The 16,503-nt window shown below is 39.3% G+C and overlaps 1 protein-coding gene across 3 annotated transcripts in view; it reads right to left on the bottom strand.

The window, feature by feature from the left end:
• Positions 1 to 2,317: 2,317 nt before the first annotated feature.
• The window catches only part of ABCB1 (ATP binding cassette subfamily B member 1), a 124,168-nt gene continuing 109,982 nt past the window's right edge, over positions 2,318 to 16,503 (bottom strand). For all 3 annotated transcript variants that reach the window (XM_060196297.1, XM_016192053.2, XM_060196298.1), the window contains 3 exons: positions 8,428 to 8,634; positions 4,275 to 4,421; positions 2,318 to 3,225 (listed from right to left, as the gene is read on the bottom strand). In XM_060196297.1, coding sequence (XP_060052280.1) covers positions 3,022 to 3,225; positions 4,275 to 4,421; positions 8,428 to 8,634 — 558 coding nt within the window. In that variant the 3' untranslated portion in view covers positions 2,318 to 3,021. The remainder of the gene's footprint in view (positions 3,226 to 4,274; positions 4,422 to 8,427; positions 8,635 to 16,503) is intronic.

Genomic DNA, 16,503 nt, shown 5'->3' with positions numbered 1-16,503 from the left:
TTTAAGCCCAATGTCAGTTTGATCATTTTATAAATCTGAAACATTAAATACTTAGGCTAAAGCAAATATTTATACTTAGAGCTATGGTCTAGGCAGTTAGAGAACTTGTAGTATTAACTTTATTTCCCCCTAGGGAGTTGGGCAGTAGTGCAGGTTAAGTGCACATGGTGCAAAGCACAGGCACTGGCATAGGGATCCTGGTTCGAGTCCCCAGCCCCCCACCTGCAAGGGGGTTACTTCACAGGCAATGAAGCAGGTCTGCAGGTGTTTATCATTCTCTCCCTCTCTGTCTTCCCCTCCTCTCTTGATTTCTCTCTGTCCTATCCAATAACCATAGCAATGGTGACAAGAACAAGGGTAATCTCACCAATGTGTCCTGGAGCTCTGCTTCCCCAGAGCCCCACCCTACTAGGGAAAGAGAGAGGCAGGCTAGGAGTATGGATCAACCTGTCAATGCCCATGTTCAGCAGGGAAGCAATTACAGAAGCCAGACCTTTCACCTTCTGAATCCCACAATGATTTTGGGTCCATACTCCCAGAGGGATAAAGAATAGGAAAGCTTTCAGGGGAGGGGATGGGATACGGAGATCTGGTGGTGGGAATTGTATGGAGTTGTACCCCTCTTATCCTATGGTTTTGTCAATGTTTCCCTTTTATAAATAAAATAAAATAAAATAAAATAAAATATCAAAGGGCAACAAAATGGGGAAAATGGCCTCCAGGAGCAGTGGAGGCACTGAGCCCCAGCAATAACCCTGCAGGCCAAAAAAAAAAAAAAAAAAGAAAGAAAAAAAAAACCCTATTTCTCCCTGACATGTTAAATTGTGATTTATGAATTATAAATTAATAGGATTATAATTTCATACCTTTCTTGCCACTGAAGGTTTATGCCCAGCCCCCAGCCCCCTAGATAACCACTATAATTTTCCACAATCTAAATACAGTTTGTTTTTTTGTTTGTTTCAAGTACATGTGTTCAGTTCTTTAAATTTGTGGTGGAATTCTTAAGCTTGTGTGCCTTCTCTTGATTATGCAATGTGCCAGGCCATGAACCAATTGCCTCATTTTATCAACAGCTTTTCTAAAGCTGGTGCTGAAGTTCAAGTCTTCATCTCTCTTTGGCCTACAGGTTCAGGTCAGCCTTTTGTTTTTGTTCACCAGCTGTTTGTCAAAATCTTGCACTTGCCACCACCATTGGAAGGATTCCTAAAGAACCAGCAACAAGGTCAGGGATATGTGTGGGTGAGGCAATGTGGATTCCTATGGGTACGATATTCCTAGCAGCTCATGAGGGATATTTTGAGAGTCCATGACTTTTAGTAGCATCTACATCCTTTAATATCTTTTAGATACTACTTAGATACTGCCAGTCTTCCAGTATTCTTTCTTCTCTAGTTGTGCAGCTTTCAACTCAGTATTCTAAACTGGATGTGAGGTAATTAAGTCTCTGTGGCAGTGTCCTGCACAGTCAGAGAAATCAGGCCCTTACTTATATGACATGACTTCATTACTTCTTTTTCCTTCACCCTAAGAGAAAAATCAATAGTTGAGCTCACTTGTTGCCTTGTGGGAGAGTGGAGTAAGTTCCTCATACCTTGTACAATGCACCCAAACTGGCATTTCCCCTATCCAATGTCATAGTAAGACTTCAACTTTGGAAATACAAAATTCTACAAATAAATCTTATTATTCTATTCATAGGTGACTATGCTGAAACAGTATTTTCTAGGGACTTCTATATAAACTGTGGCCAACATGCTGGAGAATACTCATGAGTCACTGCAGGGTCAATAGCTAGGACCAAGACCTGGTACATCAGTGAGTGAGTAGGGTTCCTCTAACTCCCTCTGATATGTGGTGCTGTAACCTATATCTGTATATAAAGGCACCTTTGTCCATGAATGCTATAAAATTGCGATACTGAAGGGGAAAGACAAAAAGTTATGGCCATCATATGAGACTGACATCACTACTCATGGGTATGTTGCCATAATTAGTACTTCTTTATTGAGAGTCAATGGTTTTTCTTACGTAATTTTTTCATTGCAGATTACCAGATAATATCTTTCATCTAATTCTTGGGGCTTATATTATTTTTACCTTTTGAAATTATTAAGGATGTCAACTGTTTGTAATAACCATGGCAAATATTTTTCATAGCTTGTGTTTTTCAGACTTGTTTTGAGTGCTTATGTATGTGTGTGTGGTGTGTGTGTGTGTGTGTGTTCAGAGCAACATGTTTTTGTTTCATCATATTTGCATGATAGTGTATTTAAGCAAATGGTATTATTTAAACACACTTCACCAGAGAATCAACTTTGGAAGAGTTTGAATACTGAAAAGTGGTTTATTAACAAAAAAGAGAGTCATGTATTTTTTTAAAGTGTACAGCATCAATGTCCTATAATGCCCTTCAAAAATGTAAGATACTTACTATACATTAGAGTATATACTTCATAATTGTACATGCTCGGCCCCACCCCAATAATCAAATATTGTTTGATTCAATAGTCACTTTGAAAGCCTCCATAACATGGTAATGCAAGAATCAGCATGATCAGGCTCAAGAAATAATAGGCAATATTCTAGTTGAGAGAGGATATATTTAGGAATTGTAGACAAGATGATTACTGTCATATACAAGTGTAGTTTTACTATAGGCACTTTAAGGCAAACACACAGTACTTTTTGTTATTTCTGTAATTTTTTAGCAATGCCATCACAGTTACTGACCAAATAAGAAAATATAAACAAAAAGGACACATTTTATCAACAAAGCCTACTTTGAATTACCCTATAAATTTTATAATACAATTAGAAACATTCTATTACTTCTTTTGGTGATGCTTCTTTCTGCTCCTTTAATTATACAGCCTCTGAACTTGGTGGGACGATCTTCAGTTATACCAATAAATGTTAGACAGGCAACTCTGATTATTTTCTCCAGTAAGCACTTGCCTTTTCACATTGTTTAAATGTCATATTTTAAACAAATACATAAAAATATATGATCAGAGTACACTAGCGTTTTGCTCCTGCCTGAACACTGACCATGGAATAGTAGATGCCTTTCTGTGCCAGCAGTTGTTGGTGTGTGCCGTGCTCCTTGACTTTGCCATTTTGAAACACCACTATCAGGTCTGCATTCTGGATGGTGGACAGGCGGTGCGCGATCACTATGCAGGTGCGGCCTTCTCTGGCTTTGTCCAGGGCTTCTTGGACAACCTGTTCAATAATCACAAATTAATGCTGTTAAAATAGCTTTTTCCACGATGAGCCTCACAATTAATTTTCCTCCAACAATAAGTCCTTCTTTAACAGTAGGACTAGTAAAATGGAATAAACTTTAGAAAGTGAGGGATTTGTGACACCATTATTTCATTACCTAATGAAATATTGAATTAATTCCAGAGCAGGAGTTATCAATTCTCAGAAATATGGTAATAGATATTGTCCATCCAATCCTTTAAAAACACTCCTGTGAGCCTAGCTGTATAACATAATTCAAAGCATACTGAGTTGAGTTTTACAGCAAACACTGAAAGTCTGATAGGCATAGGTCAACTACAGCTTTTTTTTTTTTAAAAAAAAACTTTCTTTTTAAAAAATTTAATAGAGATAGAAATCAAGAGGGAAGGAGGAGACAGAGAGGGAGAGAGAGAGAAAGAGACACCTTCAGCACTGCTTCGTGAAGTCTTCCCCCTGTAGGTAGGGACCGGGGGCTTGAACCCAGGTCCTTGTGCATGGTAATATAAGCACTTAACCAGGTGCACCACCACCTGGCCCCAAATATAGCTTTCTTAAATTCTGGATTTTTTAAGACAGGAAAATCTCAAATTAAAGATACATGCATATTATTTTTTTCTCAGGTTAAAATAATATTTATCTTATGATTCAGTAAGATTTTAATTAATACCTTATTTCCCTCCCACTTTTTAACACAGAACCACAGAGATGCTGCCAGTAAAAATAAGAACTACAACTCCTGAAAGGCTTTAGTTTAATGCAATAAAAAGAATGTATACACACACACACACACACACACACACACACACACACACACACTACAGGCCTGTTTTTGAAATCATAAATGCTTCAAGAGTAATTTGCCTTGTTTCATTTTCCTCCTCTTAAATAGCAGGTACAGGAAGTATTTAAATTCCCCTAAGAGCTGACATAAGTAACAGTATTTTTTCCCTACTGTGGAGGCATAAATTCAAATCTTTTTAAAAACAACTGATTCAAGTGTGAATGGGTCCGATTAAAATTCTTACCTTTTCACTCTCTGTATCCAGAGCTGATGTAGCCTCATCCAAAAGCAAAATATGAGGATGTCTAACAAGTGCCCGTGCAATGGCAATGCGCTGTTTCTGGCCACCAGAGAGCTGAGTGCCTTTGTCTCCTACTCTGGTGTTGTATTTCTGTAAATAGGATTTGATTATCATGAAAAGCATAATAGAATATATATATATATATCTTCCAGGAACAAACACAACTACTTCTATACATACATGACATGTTCTAGTTCAGAAGCTGAGCTCATGGACAGACTAACAAAATAGCTGTAAAAGCAAATATAAATTATCATGATAGTAGACATTTGAGATGTATGTTTTACTGCAAATAAATCAACATTTTTCATGAGGAGGGATAGCATTGCAATGTTATTCTCTTCAAATCTTCTGGCTTTAATTAATGTTTGGAGAAAGGTTGGTAGGAGGAAGGAAATTTGATTTGAACAGTTGAAGCATAATAAAATAACTGAAGTTAATTTTATAGCCAGCAGGTGACGCTTTCTGTGTTCTTTTTAAAAAAAGGGACAAAATTCTTGAGATGCTAGCCTTCTGGTGTAAAACAATCTCCAATGTTTAAAGAATTTTAGTAGAAGATAAAGAATTCTACTTTGATTTATACATTGAATCCACACACATAGTTGTTTTCTATAGCGGCTAAACATCACTGAATGTTCAATATGATAAGAATAGGAGCTAAAGGATAAATAAAGCACAGGAAAAACAGCATGTGTTACCTAGAAAATGCTTTATTATTACTTTCAGGTCATTATCAAGGTGTAATTTAATTTAATTTAATTTAATTTAATTAATTTCCTTTTGTTGCCCTTGTTTTTTATCGTTGTTGTTACTGATGCCGTTGTTGGATAGGACAGAGAGAAATGGAAAGAGGAGGGGAAGACAGAGAGAGGGAGAGAAAGATAGATACCTGCTTCATCACTTGTGAAGTGACTCCCCTGCAGGGAGCCAGGGGCTGGAACCAGGATCCTTACGCTGGTCCTTGTGCTTTGTGCCACCTGCACTTAACCCGCTGTGCTACCACCCAACTCCCAGGCTCAGGATGTAATTTTAGTACAATTCTGGGTTCTGATTCTGACAGTCAGAGTTTCCCTTTTTTTTTAAAGCACTGTATCAGCATTTTATTTATTTTAATTACTTTACTGAGGGCTAACATTTATTTTTCTTTTTATTTTACTAGATAGGTCAGAGAAATTGAGAGGAGGGGGTGAGAGAGGGAGGCAGAGAGACACCTGTAGACTTGCTTTTTTGCTCATGAAGCATCCTCTCTGCAGGTGGGGATTGGGGGCTTGAACCCCAGTCCTTAGGTGAGGTAATACGTGTGCTTAATCAAGTGGGCCATGACCCAGCACTCTTAATATTTATTCTTTTAAAAATACTTACTCCTTTTCTTTTTTTTTCTTTTTTTTCTTTTTATTTTTTTACTTACTCCTTTTCTATAAATCACTTTTATCGAGGTTAATATTTCAAGACAGTGGTGACATATGTGACATTCTTATCTCCTTGCGATATGTATCTGCATACCACACTTTCCACTAAATACGTGACATTAAAATACACACTTTACATAGGGTTGCCTATTTTTATTTGTTGTATCTGGCACCTTCAGTTAAAATACTCTGAACCCAACAGAAGGATGAATATGGGATGATCTCACTCTCAGGCTGAAGTTGAAAAACAAGATCAGAAAAGAAAACACAAGTAGAACCTGAAATGGAATTGGCATATCTCACCAAAGTAAAAGACTCTGGGGTGGGTGTGTGGGGAGAATACAGGTCCAAGAAGGATTCAGAGGACCTAGTGGGGGTTGTATTGTTATATGGGAAACTGGGGAATGTTATGCATGTACAAACTATTGTACTTACTGTTGAATGTAAAATATTAATTCCCCAATAAAAAAAAGGGAAAAAATAGATATACATATAAAAAAATACTCTGAATCCAAGGCATCCACCTCCAAATGGAGTGACAAGACTTCAGACGACGTTCTGGCAGATGGATAAGTCTTGTTCTTCCTTAGCGCTACATCTGCCTTGGATGGCAGAAGCATGAAAACAAACCTAGGTGAGTACTGGGTTGCAAAGTTGCATGAGTACAGTGTCAATCCAGTTGAAACAGGTAAAGCAAGTGCTATAACCCTGAAGAAAAAGAACTAGACCTGCCTCATACAAGGTGAGGTAAATTCTAGTACAAATTAGTCTTGAGAGACAGATGTTTAGAGAGACCAGGACTTAAGGGATTTTTTTTTCAAGTTTTTTTGCCTCCAGGGTTATTGCTGGGGCTGGGTGCCTGCACTATAAATCCACTGCTCCTGGAGACCACCTTTTTCCCTTTTGTTGCCCTTGTTGTATATTGCCGTTGTTATTATTATTATTGTTATTGATGTCATTGTTGGATAGGACAAAGAAATTGAGAGAGGAGGGGAGACAGAGAGGGGGAGAGAAAGACACCTGCAGACCTGCTTCACTGCTTTTGAAGCGATCTCGCTGCAGGTGGGGAGCCGGGGGCTTGATCTGAGATCCTTAGGCCAGTCTTTGCACCATGTGTGCTTAACCCACTGCGCTACCACCCAACCTCCGGCTCAGTGGATTTTAACTTGGTTCTCTTTGCTTAGAAAAACGAGAAAATGAATTAAGGTGCCTACAGGTGTGCTCCATGAGACAGAGAGCAGACTCCATGGTAGACCAATATTAGAGGACAAGGTGTGCTTTATAAACTAGATAATAGCTACTATTTGTTTTTGTTAGCCCTCACCACAGTGGTTCTCCAATTTCAGCTTGTCTTACTATCATCTAGACTATTAAAACAAAGACTGTTGGATTGCATCGCCAAAGATTCTGATTCAGTAGTTCTGGTACATGACCTGAAAAAAAGGGCATTTATATCATGTTGCCAGGTGATGCTGATGGAATGTTGTGGTTCAAGTTAGGATTTTCAGAGTGACAGGCTCATCAAACACTTGTCATTAGTAAAGGTTATCAAAGCCACCTGCTCTACATCTTCTAGCTTGAGAAGGGCTAATTGTCCACAGGTGGGCTACAAGGGAAAAGGAGCTAAGGAGGACAACACTTTCTCTCTTGAGTTCTATGATGTGGTGGCACCTGTGGTTAGAAGTGTCTACAAAGGGGGCTGGGCAATAGCGCAGTGGCTTAAGTACACATGGCGTGAAGTGCAGGGACCGGTCATCCCCTCCTCTCTCGATTTCTCTCTGTCCTATCCAACAGCAGCAGCAATAGCAACAACAAGGGCAACAAAATGGGAAAAAAAGGCCTCCAAGAGCAGTGGATTTGTACTTAAGGCACCAAGCCCCAGCAGTAACCCTGGAGGCAAAAACAAACAAAATCTACAAAAAGGGAAATATTGGGAAAGAGGGCTACCACCACAAGATTACTATCCTCAGCAGATTGAGGTCACTGAGCTTTATTTCTCAAGGGGCACTTTCTTAAAATAAAAAAATGTAACTAGGTTTGGGGGTGGAGGCATTAAATTAACTAGGTCCAAATGTACTTCCAAAGACAGGTCTAAGTAGCTTTAGATAGAAAAAGGGAATCTATTTTCTTGGGAGGGATTCAAAAGACACCATGGGACAAGAGTTTACATTAAGTCCCAGAGATGAGTATTTTAATAATCAACTTCATGAAGCACAGCTTGGGGTCCCAGAAATGGTGAGGAATTACCCAACAGTATGATTACTCCAATGTCTCATCCCTGTTCAGAAAATCCTTCTCTCTGGCACGGGTCCCATTCCTTGGCCCAGTCTGACTTTGCAAGAGGGAACTTTGGGAAGGAGTTCATGGAAGTAGAAAGAAAATTCGGGGGGGGGGGAGGAGCAGAAATCGGTAGGTGGTTACACCTGCTTCTTTCAGTTCTGCACTTAGGATTGGAAAAAAAAAAAGGCTTCCTAGACATACGTAGTTTGGTCAGATTTGCACATATGGAGAATTAGTTGGTGTGATCAAACATAGCATAGAATGGGGATAAGAAGTTTGTCAAATTCTTGTATATATGTGGTTGAGTATTTTGGTCACGTTTTTCTTCACCTTTGGAGCTCAAAATCAAACTAAAGGCAAAGGAGGCTGAATAGCTTCCTGAGTTCCTAATACGGAAAGAAACTTACATCAGGTAAGGTCTCAATGAAGGGGTGTATGTTGGCCTCCTTGGCTGCCTGCTCAATCTCTTCCTGTGATACAGTGCGGCTGTTGTCTCCATAGGCAATGTTCTCACTAATGCTGCAGTCAAACAGAATGGGCTCCTGGGACACGATGCCTAGGTGTGCTCGGAGCCACTGGACATTCAAGTGCTGGATTTCTTTGCCATCAATAAGCTGAAAGGAAGAGTTCACAGATCAACTTCAGGAGCAGCACACTTCAAGTATAACGAAATTAGGATCATTTCATACAATCAAATTGTTAACGTGACTGAGATTACTTTTTTTTAGTTTGAATTATCAAGGTTAACTGCACAAGGTCAATAATCATGGACTTTGAGAACTGCTTTGTCTCCTTTATTTTAACCTTGGCTTCTGACATATACAAGTTGTAGGCAGCATAATGCTCAGCTACCCCTAACATATCCATGTTTCAATACTTGGAATTCGTGAATGTTTTATAACATGGGGGGGTTAAAACAGTAGATAAAATAACATTGTTAATATCAAAATAAAATGATTTTGGATTATATAGGTAGGCACAATTAATTAAAGGGGTCTTAACTATGAAAGTCAAGAGTGGTGTAATATGAGAAAGACTAGGAATTCTATAAGGAACACATGTCTGCTAACACCATAATTTTAGTTAGTCACGTTCTTGAAGAATCAGATGCAGTTGTTAAATGAAATTGAAGTGAGTGTGGGAGAAAGGTTTCTATATATCTAAATATTTGCTGAGCTTGAAAAAATAGATTTCTTGGGGTCAAGCACACATAGTACTAAGCACAAGGATCTGGGTTCAAGCCCCTGCCCCCCACCTACAGGTGATCCATTTCACCAGCAGTGAAGCAGGTCTGCAGGTGTCTTATCTTTCTCTCACTTTCTATCTCCCCTCCCCTTTCAATTTCTCTCTGTCTAATTCAATAAAGTGGAAAAAAATGGCCACCAGAAGTAGTGGATTCATAGTACCAGCACCAAGCCCCAGTGATGACCGTAGAGGCAAAGAGAGAGAGAGATTTCTCTATTTTCTTTGTGAGTAAAAGGGGGTTGATGAGAGTTAAGGTGGTAGTTCATCAACATAGTGTACGCCTTCTATGCATAGGGCCCTGGATTCAATACCTAGCATCATATGAAAGGAAAAACATTTAGGTGAAACGTCATCATCAACAGTGAACCGGTATTTTGGTTGCTTTCTCTTTCACTTTCTTCTCTTTTTCTCTCTTTCATTTTTTGATAGAGGGCGAGAGAATGGAAAAGATAGAAAGTGAGAGAAAGAGGGGGAGATACCTGCAACACTGTGAAGCCTCACCTTTGCAGGTAGGGACCAGAGACTCAAACCCAGGATCTTGTTTGGCAATATATGCACCCTATTGGATGAGCTACCACTCAGCCCCCCTCTGTTTTATAAATATGAAAAATAAAAATTGAGCCAGGAAAGTAGTTCAGAGGTACAGTACATGGATGAAGTCTTTGATTTGATTACTAGTGTCACATTGAAAAAAAATTAGGGGAGTCAGGCTGTAGCGCAGCGGGTTAAGCGCAGGTGGCGCAAAGCACAAGGACCGGCATAAGGATCCCGGTTCGAACCCCAGCTCCCCACCTGCAGGGGAGTCGCTTCACAGGCGGTGAAGCAGGTCTGCAGGTGTCTATCTTTCTCTCCTCCTCTCTGTCTTCCCCTCCTCTCTCCATTTCTCTCTGTCCTATCCAACAACAACAACAACAATAATAACTACAACAATAACAAAACAACAAGGGCAACAAAAGGGAATAAATAAATAAAATAAATATTTAAAAAAAAAGAAAAAGAAAAAAATTAGGACAGATAACACTTAAAAGTTGTAGAATTGAGGATTAATGAAATCATGAATAAATTACACTTAGCACAATTCTGGGTAAAGAGCATGCGTTCAGGGACCACCCCAAACTGGTAACTTCATGTTTTATATACTTGGAGCTATATGGTTGGGTGGGTGAAAGGATGCAATGCTGAACCAACAGGGTAGGAAGGAGAAGCCTCCACTTCTTTAGCCACCTGAGTCTCTGGGTCATCTTGCAGAAGTCTAGGGAGTATCAATGGTGATTTAAAAAAAAAATCTTATTCTCAAGGATAAATAACAGAACATCTCACTGGTGGAACTTAAGAAATAAGGAAAGAAAGACAGCTTTTTTCTGTGAAGCCATCAGACACAGGGAAGGAAAGCTCAGCCATGCCCTTATTAGGACTGAACATAGTTGCTATGGAGACTATTCTGAGCATTTATGCTCCAGGCTTTCTGGCAGTGTTAAGTGAAGGTAGAAAGTAGAGGTGGAGACAGACAGGAAAAACTACACAAAGCTATGACAAAACAGCATTATCTTGCTGGATGAAATACTGTATTTGAGAAATGGAAATTTCGGGAGAGAAGGAGTTATCTTTCTTTTCTCCATAACTAATGCCCCTGAGAGGAAAAACAGATACAGCTTAACTAATATAATCAGACAAATTGGAATGATTGCAGCAAGTTTTAATGAGTTTCTTTATCACACGTAATATAATGACACTCTTGGGCCTTTTCATTCTCACATAATACACTGGAAATTGCAAACTATTAAAGCCTGTGTTAGCTAGAGACTTCTTTCTTTGGGGAACATATGTTCAGAAACACCAGAAATATAATACAGATAAAAACAGAGTTTCTTTGCTAAGACATGGGTAGTGGGCTGAAGGAAGGCCAATGTATTCCAGGAGATCAGTGAAAGTTGCTCAAATGATAAGTAGCCTAAATAAAGATGTTAACAGAGAAATAAACACATTAATAATATTGGGTTATTGGAAAAGTCATGATGCATTTTTTTGCACATAAATATGTAGAAAACCATGTCATGAGTTTTCTTTTTTTTTAATTTTTTAAAATTTATTTACTTATTCATGAGAAAGATAGGAGGAGAGAAAGAACCAGACATCACTCTGGTACATGTGCTGCCAGGGATCGAACTTGGGACTTTATTGTCAAGTGTTTCATCAGTGTAGTTTTGAGATTGTTATGGTCTATGTACTCAGTATTCATTTCCACATTCTCTGTGTTTGCCTCTCTATATATCAAGGGATACAAACAACTTTCCAGGTTTCCTTATGGTTCTGGAAATAACTGAGGTTGAAAGGCAGAGGTAGAAGTCATTTTCCTTTAGCAGAAATGGTAAGCTAGGATTCATGTGTATCACAGAAGACAGGAGTTTTTTTGTCATTGTTGCCATTAAGGTAATTGCTGGGGCTCAGTGCCTAAAGAGCTTCACTGCTCCCAGTGGTCATTTCCCTCCTCTCCCTCCTTCCCTTCCTTTTTTAACTGGGATGATAGAGATACAGGGGAAGGGAGAAAGACAGGGAAAAGGAGAGACAACTGCAGTACTGTTCCACCAGTTGGATACCTGGGTCTTTGTGCATGTAACTTGTATGCTCTACTGGGTGAGCCATTACCTGTCTCCCTGGCCTCCCACCCCAGACAAGAATTTTTTCGTCTTTTATCTTCAAACTTAAAATGGTTGTGACATTGGCAAAATTTTCTGCAACTTCCTGTCACAGACTCTCAATTGCAGTGTTATGATTTGACTAACTGAAAACAGTTAATTTTTTTTTCCTCCAGGGTTATTGCTGGGGCTCGGTGCCTGCACTACAAATCCACTACTCCTGGAGGCCATTTCCTCCATGTTGTTGCCCTTGTTGTTATTGCTGTCATTGCTGTTGTTGTTGTTGGATAGGACAGAGAGAAATCAAGAGAGGAAGAGAAGACAGAGAGAGGGAGAGAAAGATAGTCACCTGCAGACCTACTTCCATCTGTGAAGCTAACCCCCTGCAGGTGGGGGGGGGGGCAAGAACCAGGATCCTTGCACCGGTCCTTGCACTTCACGTCATGTGTGCTTACCCCACTGTGATACTGCCAGGCCCCTTTAATTAATTTTAAAAAAATTTAAATATTTATTTATTTATTCCCTTCTGTTGCCCTTGTTGTTTTATTGTTGTAGTTATTATTGTTGTCGTCGTTGTTGGATAGGACAGAGAAATGGAGAGAGGAGGGGAAGACAGAGAGGAGGAGAGAAAGAGAGACACCTGCAGACCTGCTTCACCGCCTGTGAAGCGACTCCCCTGCAGGTGGGGAGTCAGGGCTCGAACCAGGATCCTTATGCTGGTCCTTGCTCTTTGCTCCACGTGCGCTTAACCCTCTGTGCTATAGCCGACTCTCAATTAATACCACGAGGGTTATCGCTGGGGCTTAGTGTTGGCACTATGGATCCACCACTCCTTAAAGACCTTTTATTTTTTTTTCTATTTTTTCATTTAGGACAGTGAGAAATTGAAAAGGGCAGGGGTGATAGAGAAGGAGAGAGACAAATGAGATACCTGCAGACCTGCTTCATCATTCATGAAGTATCCCCACTTAAAGTGGGGTCCTTGCACACAGTTCTGTGCGCACGACTGTCCTGATCCCTCTGGGAACATTTACATTCACTTTTTATTTCTACTTCTGTAAATCTTCCCAGGATTTAGTTAGCACCTAATTCCTTCCTTTTAATCTTTATCTACGTGGAATACCTATTGTAGTTTCTGTTTCTACAGTGAACCATAGCTTATATGGCCCATGAGTTTAATGATGTTTACCTTGTGTTTATGTATGAGTAAACCAATTTTTAGTTTCTTTACTTTCTTGTTTTATCACTGTACTGCTTGACACTAGTACTTGGTTGTCACCACTGGGTTTTCTTACACTTAAGTATGTGAAGGATATATTAACTGCTCACACTTATACCACTATGCAACCAGTTCTACTTATCTCTTGTGAATAAGCTCAAATCTTATCTCCTTCTTTATTCTGACTTATGAAAGTATATGCCTCATATCCTTAGTTAAACTCTTAGAGGTCAGACACCATAGCCTGAAACCCACCATAGCTCAATTCAGTATAATGCCTAATAAATATCTATTAAGGGCCATAATCAATCTCTGAGAGCTAGAATTTCCTCTAATTGCCTCAATTATCAGTGAGGGCTAAATTTAGAGTCTTTTGTTCAAACTTTAGCTGAAAAATTGAAGTATAAAATCAGACTTCATAGAAAATGTCAAATGAGGTAGTAAAAACGAGGAATAAAACTTATGTAGCTCTTAAATAGCAGTCTGAGTAAAGATATATTCAATAACCTATCTTTGAGCAAAATGGAAAGTATTTATGAGTCAACCACAATTGCTGTGAAGAAGCAACAAGACTACTGAACTATATGTTGAAATTCTGTTTCCAATCATTCACTGAAGTGATTTAGGCCCAAGTAGAGCTTATGTGCATAGGCTTGACTGTTTGAAGCATATATCCATTCAGTGTCCATGTCATTGCAGCAATTCAGCACTTTGTTTTTCTTTCCTTAATTTTTTATTATCTTTATTTATTTATTGGATAGACAGCCATAAATCAAGAGGAAAGGGGGTGACAGAGAGGGAGAGAGACAGAGAGACACCTGCAACACTGCTTCACCATTTGCAAAGCTTTCCCCCTTCAGGTGGGGAACAGGTGCTCAAACTTGGGTCCTTGCATATTGTAACATGTGAGCTCAAACAGGTGCGCCACAACCTGGCCCCTACCATTCAGTATTTTGAATATCACCTTTGAGTACAACCAATAACTGAATGTGTACATAATAATAATTTCTTGCCCAAAATTCTATTCTTCCCTATTTTTCATCATTTTAAAAACCTCAGATAATATAAAGTGAGAGAGTAAGAAAGAAGCAGAGAGAGGGGGAGAGCTACCATTCCACTATTTCAATATCCGTTGAGCTTTGTAGGGCATGAGTACTCCCATGTAATACCAGGGTTCAAAGTAGTAAAGCATGTTCTTTACTGGGTGAGTTTTCTCCTGACCACTCTTTCTCCATAATTTGATTGTTTTCATAGTCCCCACTGCATTCAGTTAAAGACTCATTAATTTCTTCAAGACTCCTATCTTATCCCCATTGCCTAAGACAGTTCTTGGCAAACGCTAGAAGAAGACAGTTCTTGATCGGCACTCAGTAAAGCTTTGTTGAATGCTGAATAAATAAGTCTGATCCTTATTCTATTATGTCCATTTGGGAAACAAAAAATAAAGCTTCCATAGTAAAAAAAAATTATGGGGATTACAGTTAACAGTATTTATATATTTGCCTTATATTTGGGAGCTACTCTCTGCCCTGGTCCAGCTCTCTGGTCCTCCTCTCAACTCTGATACCATCTTCCCAGACAATACTGTTAGTTCACAGCAAGTCAGTTATCAGGCTCAGGCAAAACTACTAAAGTCACGGACCCCTTGGAATACACCTAAAATAGATTTCCTAGCTTCTTCCCACATGAAGATCTTTAGTTACATCTGCTCTGTTGTTACCTTTAGGTTCCTGACTATTAAACAATTTGTCCTATTTTATATCTTACTGCTCTTCAGCCACCAAGTTGCAGATGCTGCCATGACACCATCCTGACTTCCCTGGAAAAATGACCTCACCAATGCATCCTGGAACCTCACCTCCCCAGAGCCCTATCGCACTAGGGAAAGATAGAAACCAGCTGGGTGTAGGATCAACCTACCAACATCCATGCTCAGCGGAGAAGCAATTACAGAAGCTAAACCTTCCACCTTCTGCACTCCATAAAGAATTTTGATCTATACTCCAAAAGAGATAAAGAATAAGGAATCTTCCAATGGAGGGGTTAGGATATAGAAATCTGGTATTGGAAATATATGGAATTGTACCCCTCTTGCCCTACAATCTTGTTAATTATTATTAAATCACTTCTTCTTCTAGTGTTTGCCATTAAATCACTAATTTATTTATTAATTATTAGATAGAGACAGAGGGAAGGGAAAGATAGAAAGAGAGACACCTGCAGCATGAAGTGTTCTCCTTGCAGGTGGAGACCAGGGGCTTGAACCTGGGTGCTTGTACATTGTAATGTGTGCTTAACCAGGTGCATCGTGACCACCTGTCCCCACCCTATTCTTTTTTACGTTGGGAACTTGTTTATTTTTACCTTTTCTTTTTCAAAGGTGTTTCAGTGTCCTCTCTCCATCAATGATATGTCGATCTCAAACATAAGTTGAAGATTCTTAGATGTTTCTCTGGACTCTGCCTCCCCACTCAGGCAGCTGTAGGAACTGCCTTTCTTTTACTTTTAAACTTCTTGTCTACACTCAATTAGTCTCAGTTACTCCTGTTTTCTTTTTTTTTTTTTAATTAAAAAATTTTTTAATTTATTTCCTTTTGTTCCCCTTGTTTTATTGTTGTAGTTATTATTTATGTCATTGTTGTTGGATAGGACAGAGAGAAATGAAGAGAGGAGGGAAAGACAGAGAGGGGGAGAAAAAGATAGACACCTGCAGACCTGCTTCACTGCTTATGAAGCAACTTCCCTGCAGGTGGGGAGCCGGGGGCTCCAACCAGATCCTTAATGCGGGTCCTTGCGCTTTGCACCACGTGCACTTAACCCACTGTGCTACCACCTGATTCCCCCTCCCCTGTTATTTTACACTGCTTCATTGAGAATTCTTCAAATGTTGGAAATAGCCCCTTAGTTGTCAAGTCCTATCATGTTTTATTAAGCTTTTATCTTACCTTTCTTCACTGTAACATTTTCTATTGCTCATTGCCTTTTAAAAATATTGAAGTAGCACTGCATTATAATACCACATACGTTTCAACTAAACATCATTATAAACCAACATCTGTATATGGTACCTTGTGTTCACTGCTAAAATTCTCTTACTGGGACCCATGAGGTGGCACAGCAAATAGAGCATACGCTTTATCACACCTCAGGCTGTGTATGATTAATGACATCACATTAGAGCACCTAGGGAACTTCACAGATGGGGTTCTGCTTTGGCTTCTCTCTCTCAACAAATAGAGGATAAATAAAATAAAACCCTCCTTCCTGAAATATTCCTTATCTCCTGGCATCCTTTCACTTCTCACCCCACCCCACCCCCAGTATCCCTTCTCTTTCTGATCACTTAAATTTTGCTGGATCTCCTCATGGAAATTAAAAACCAA

Source organism: Erinaceus europaeus, chromosome 8 (genome assembly GCF_950295315.1).
Source record: "Erinaceus europaeus chromosome 8, mEriEur2.1, whole genome shotgun sequence".
Taxonomy (NCBI): Eukaryota; Metazoa; Chordata; class Mammalia; order Eulipotyphla; family Erinaceidae; genus Erinaceus; species Erinaceus europaeus.
Note: the sequence above shows the minus strand (reverse complement) of the source record. Positions and strands in the feature narration are given on the sequence as shown.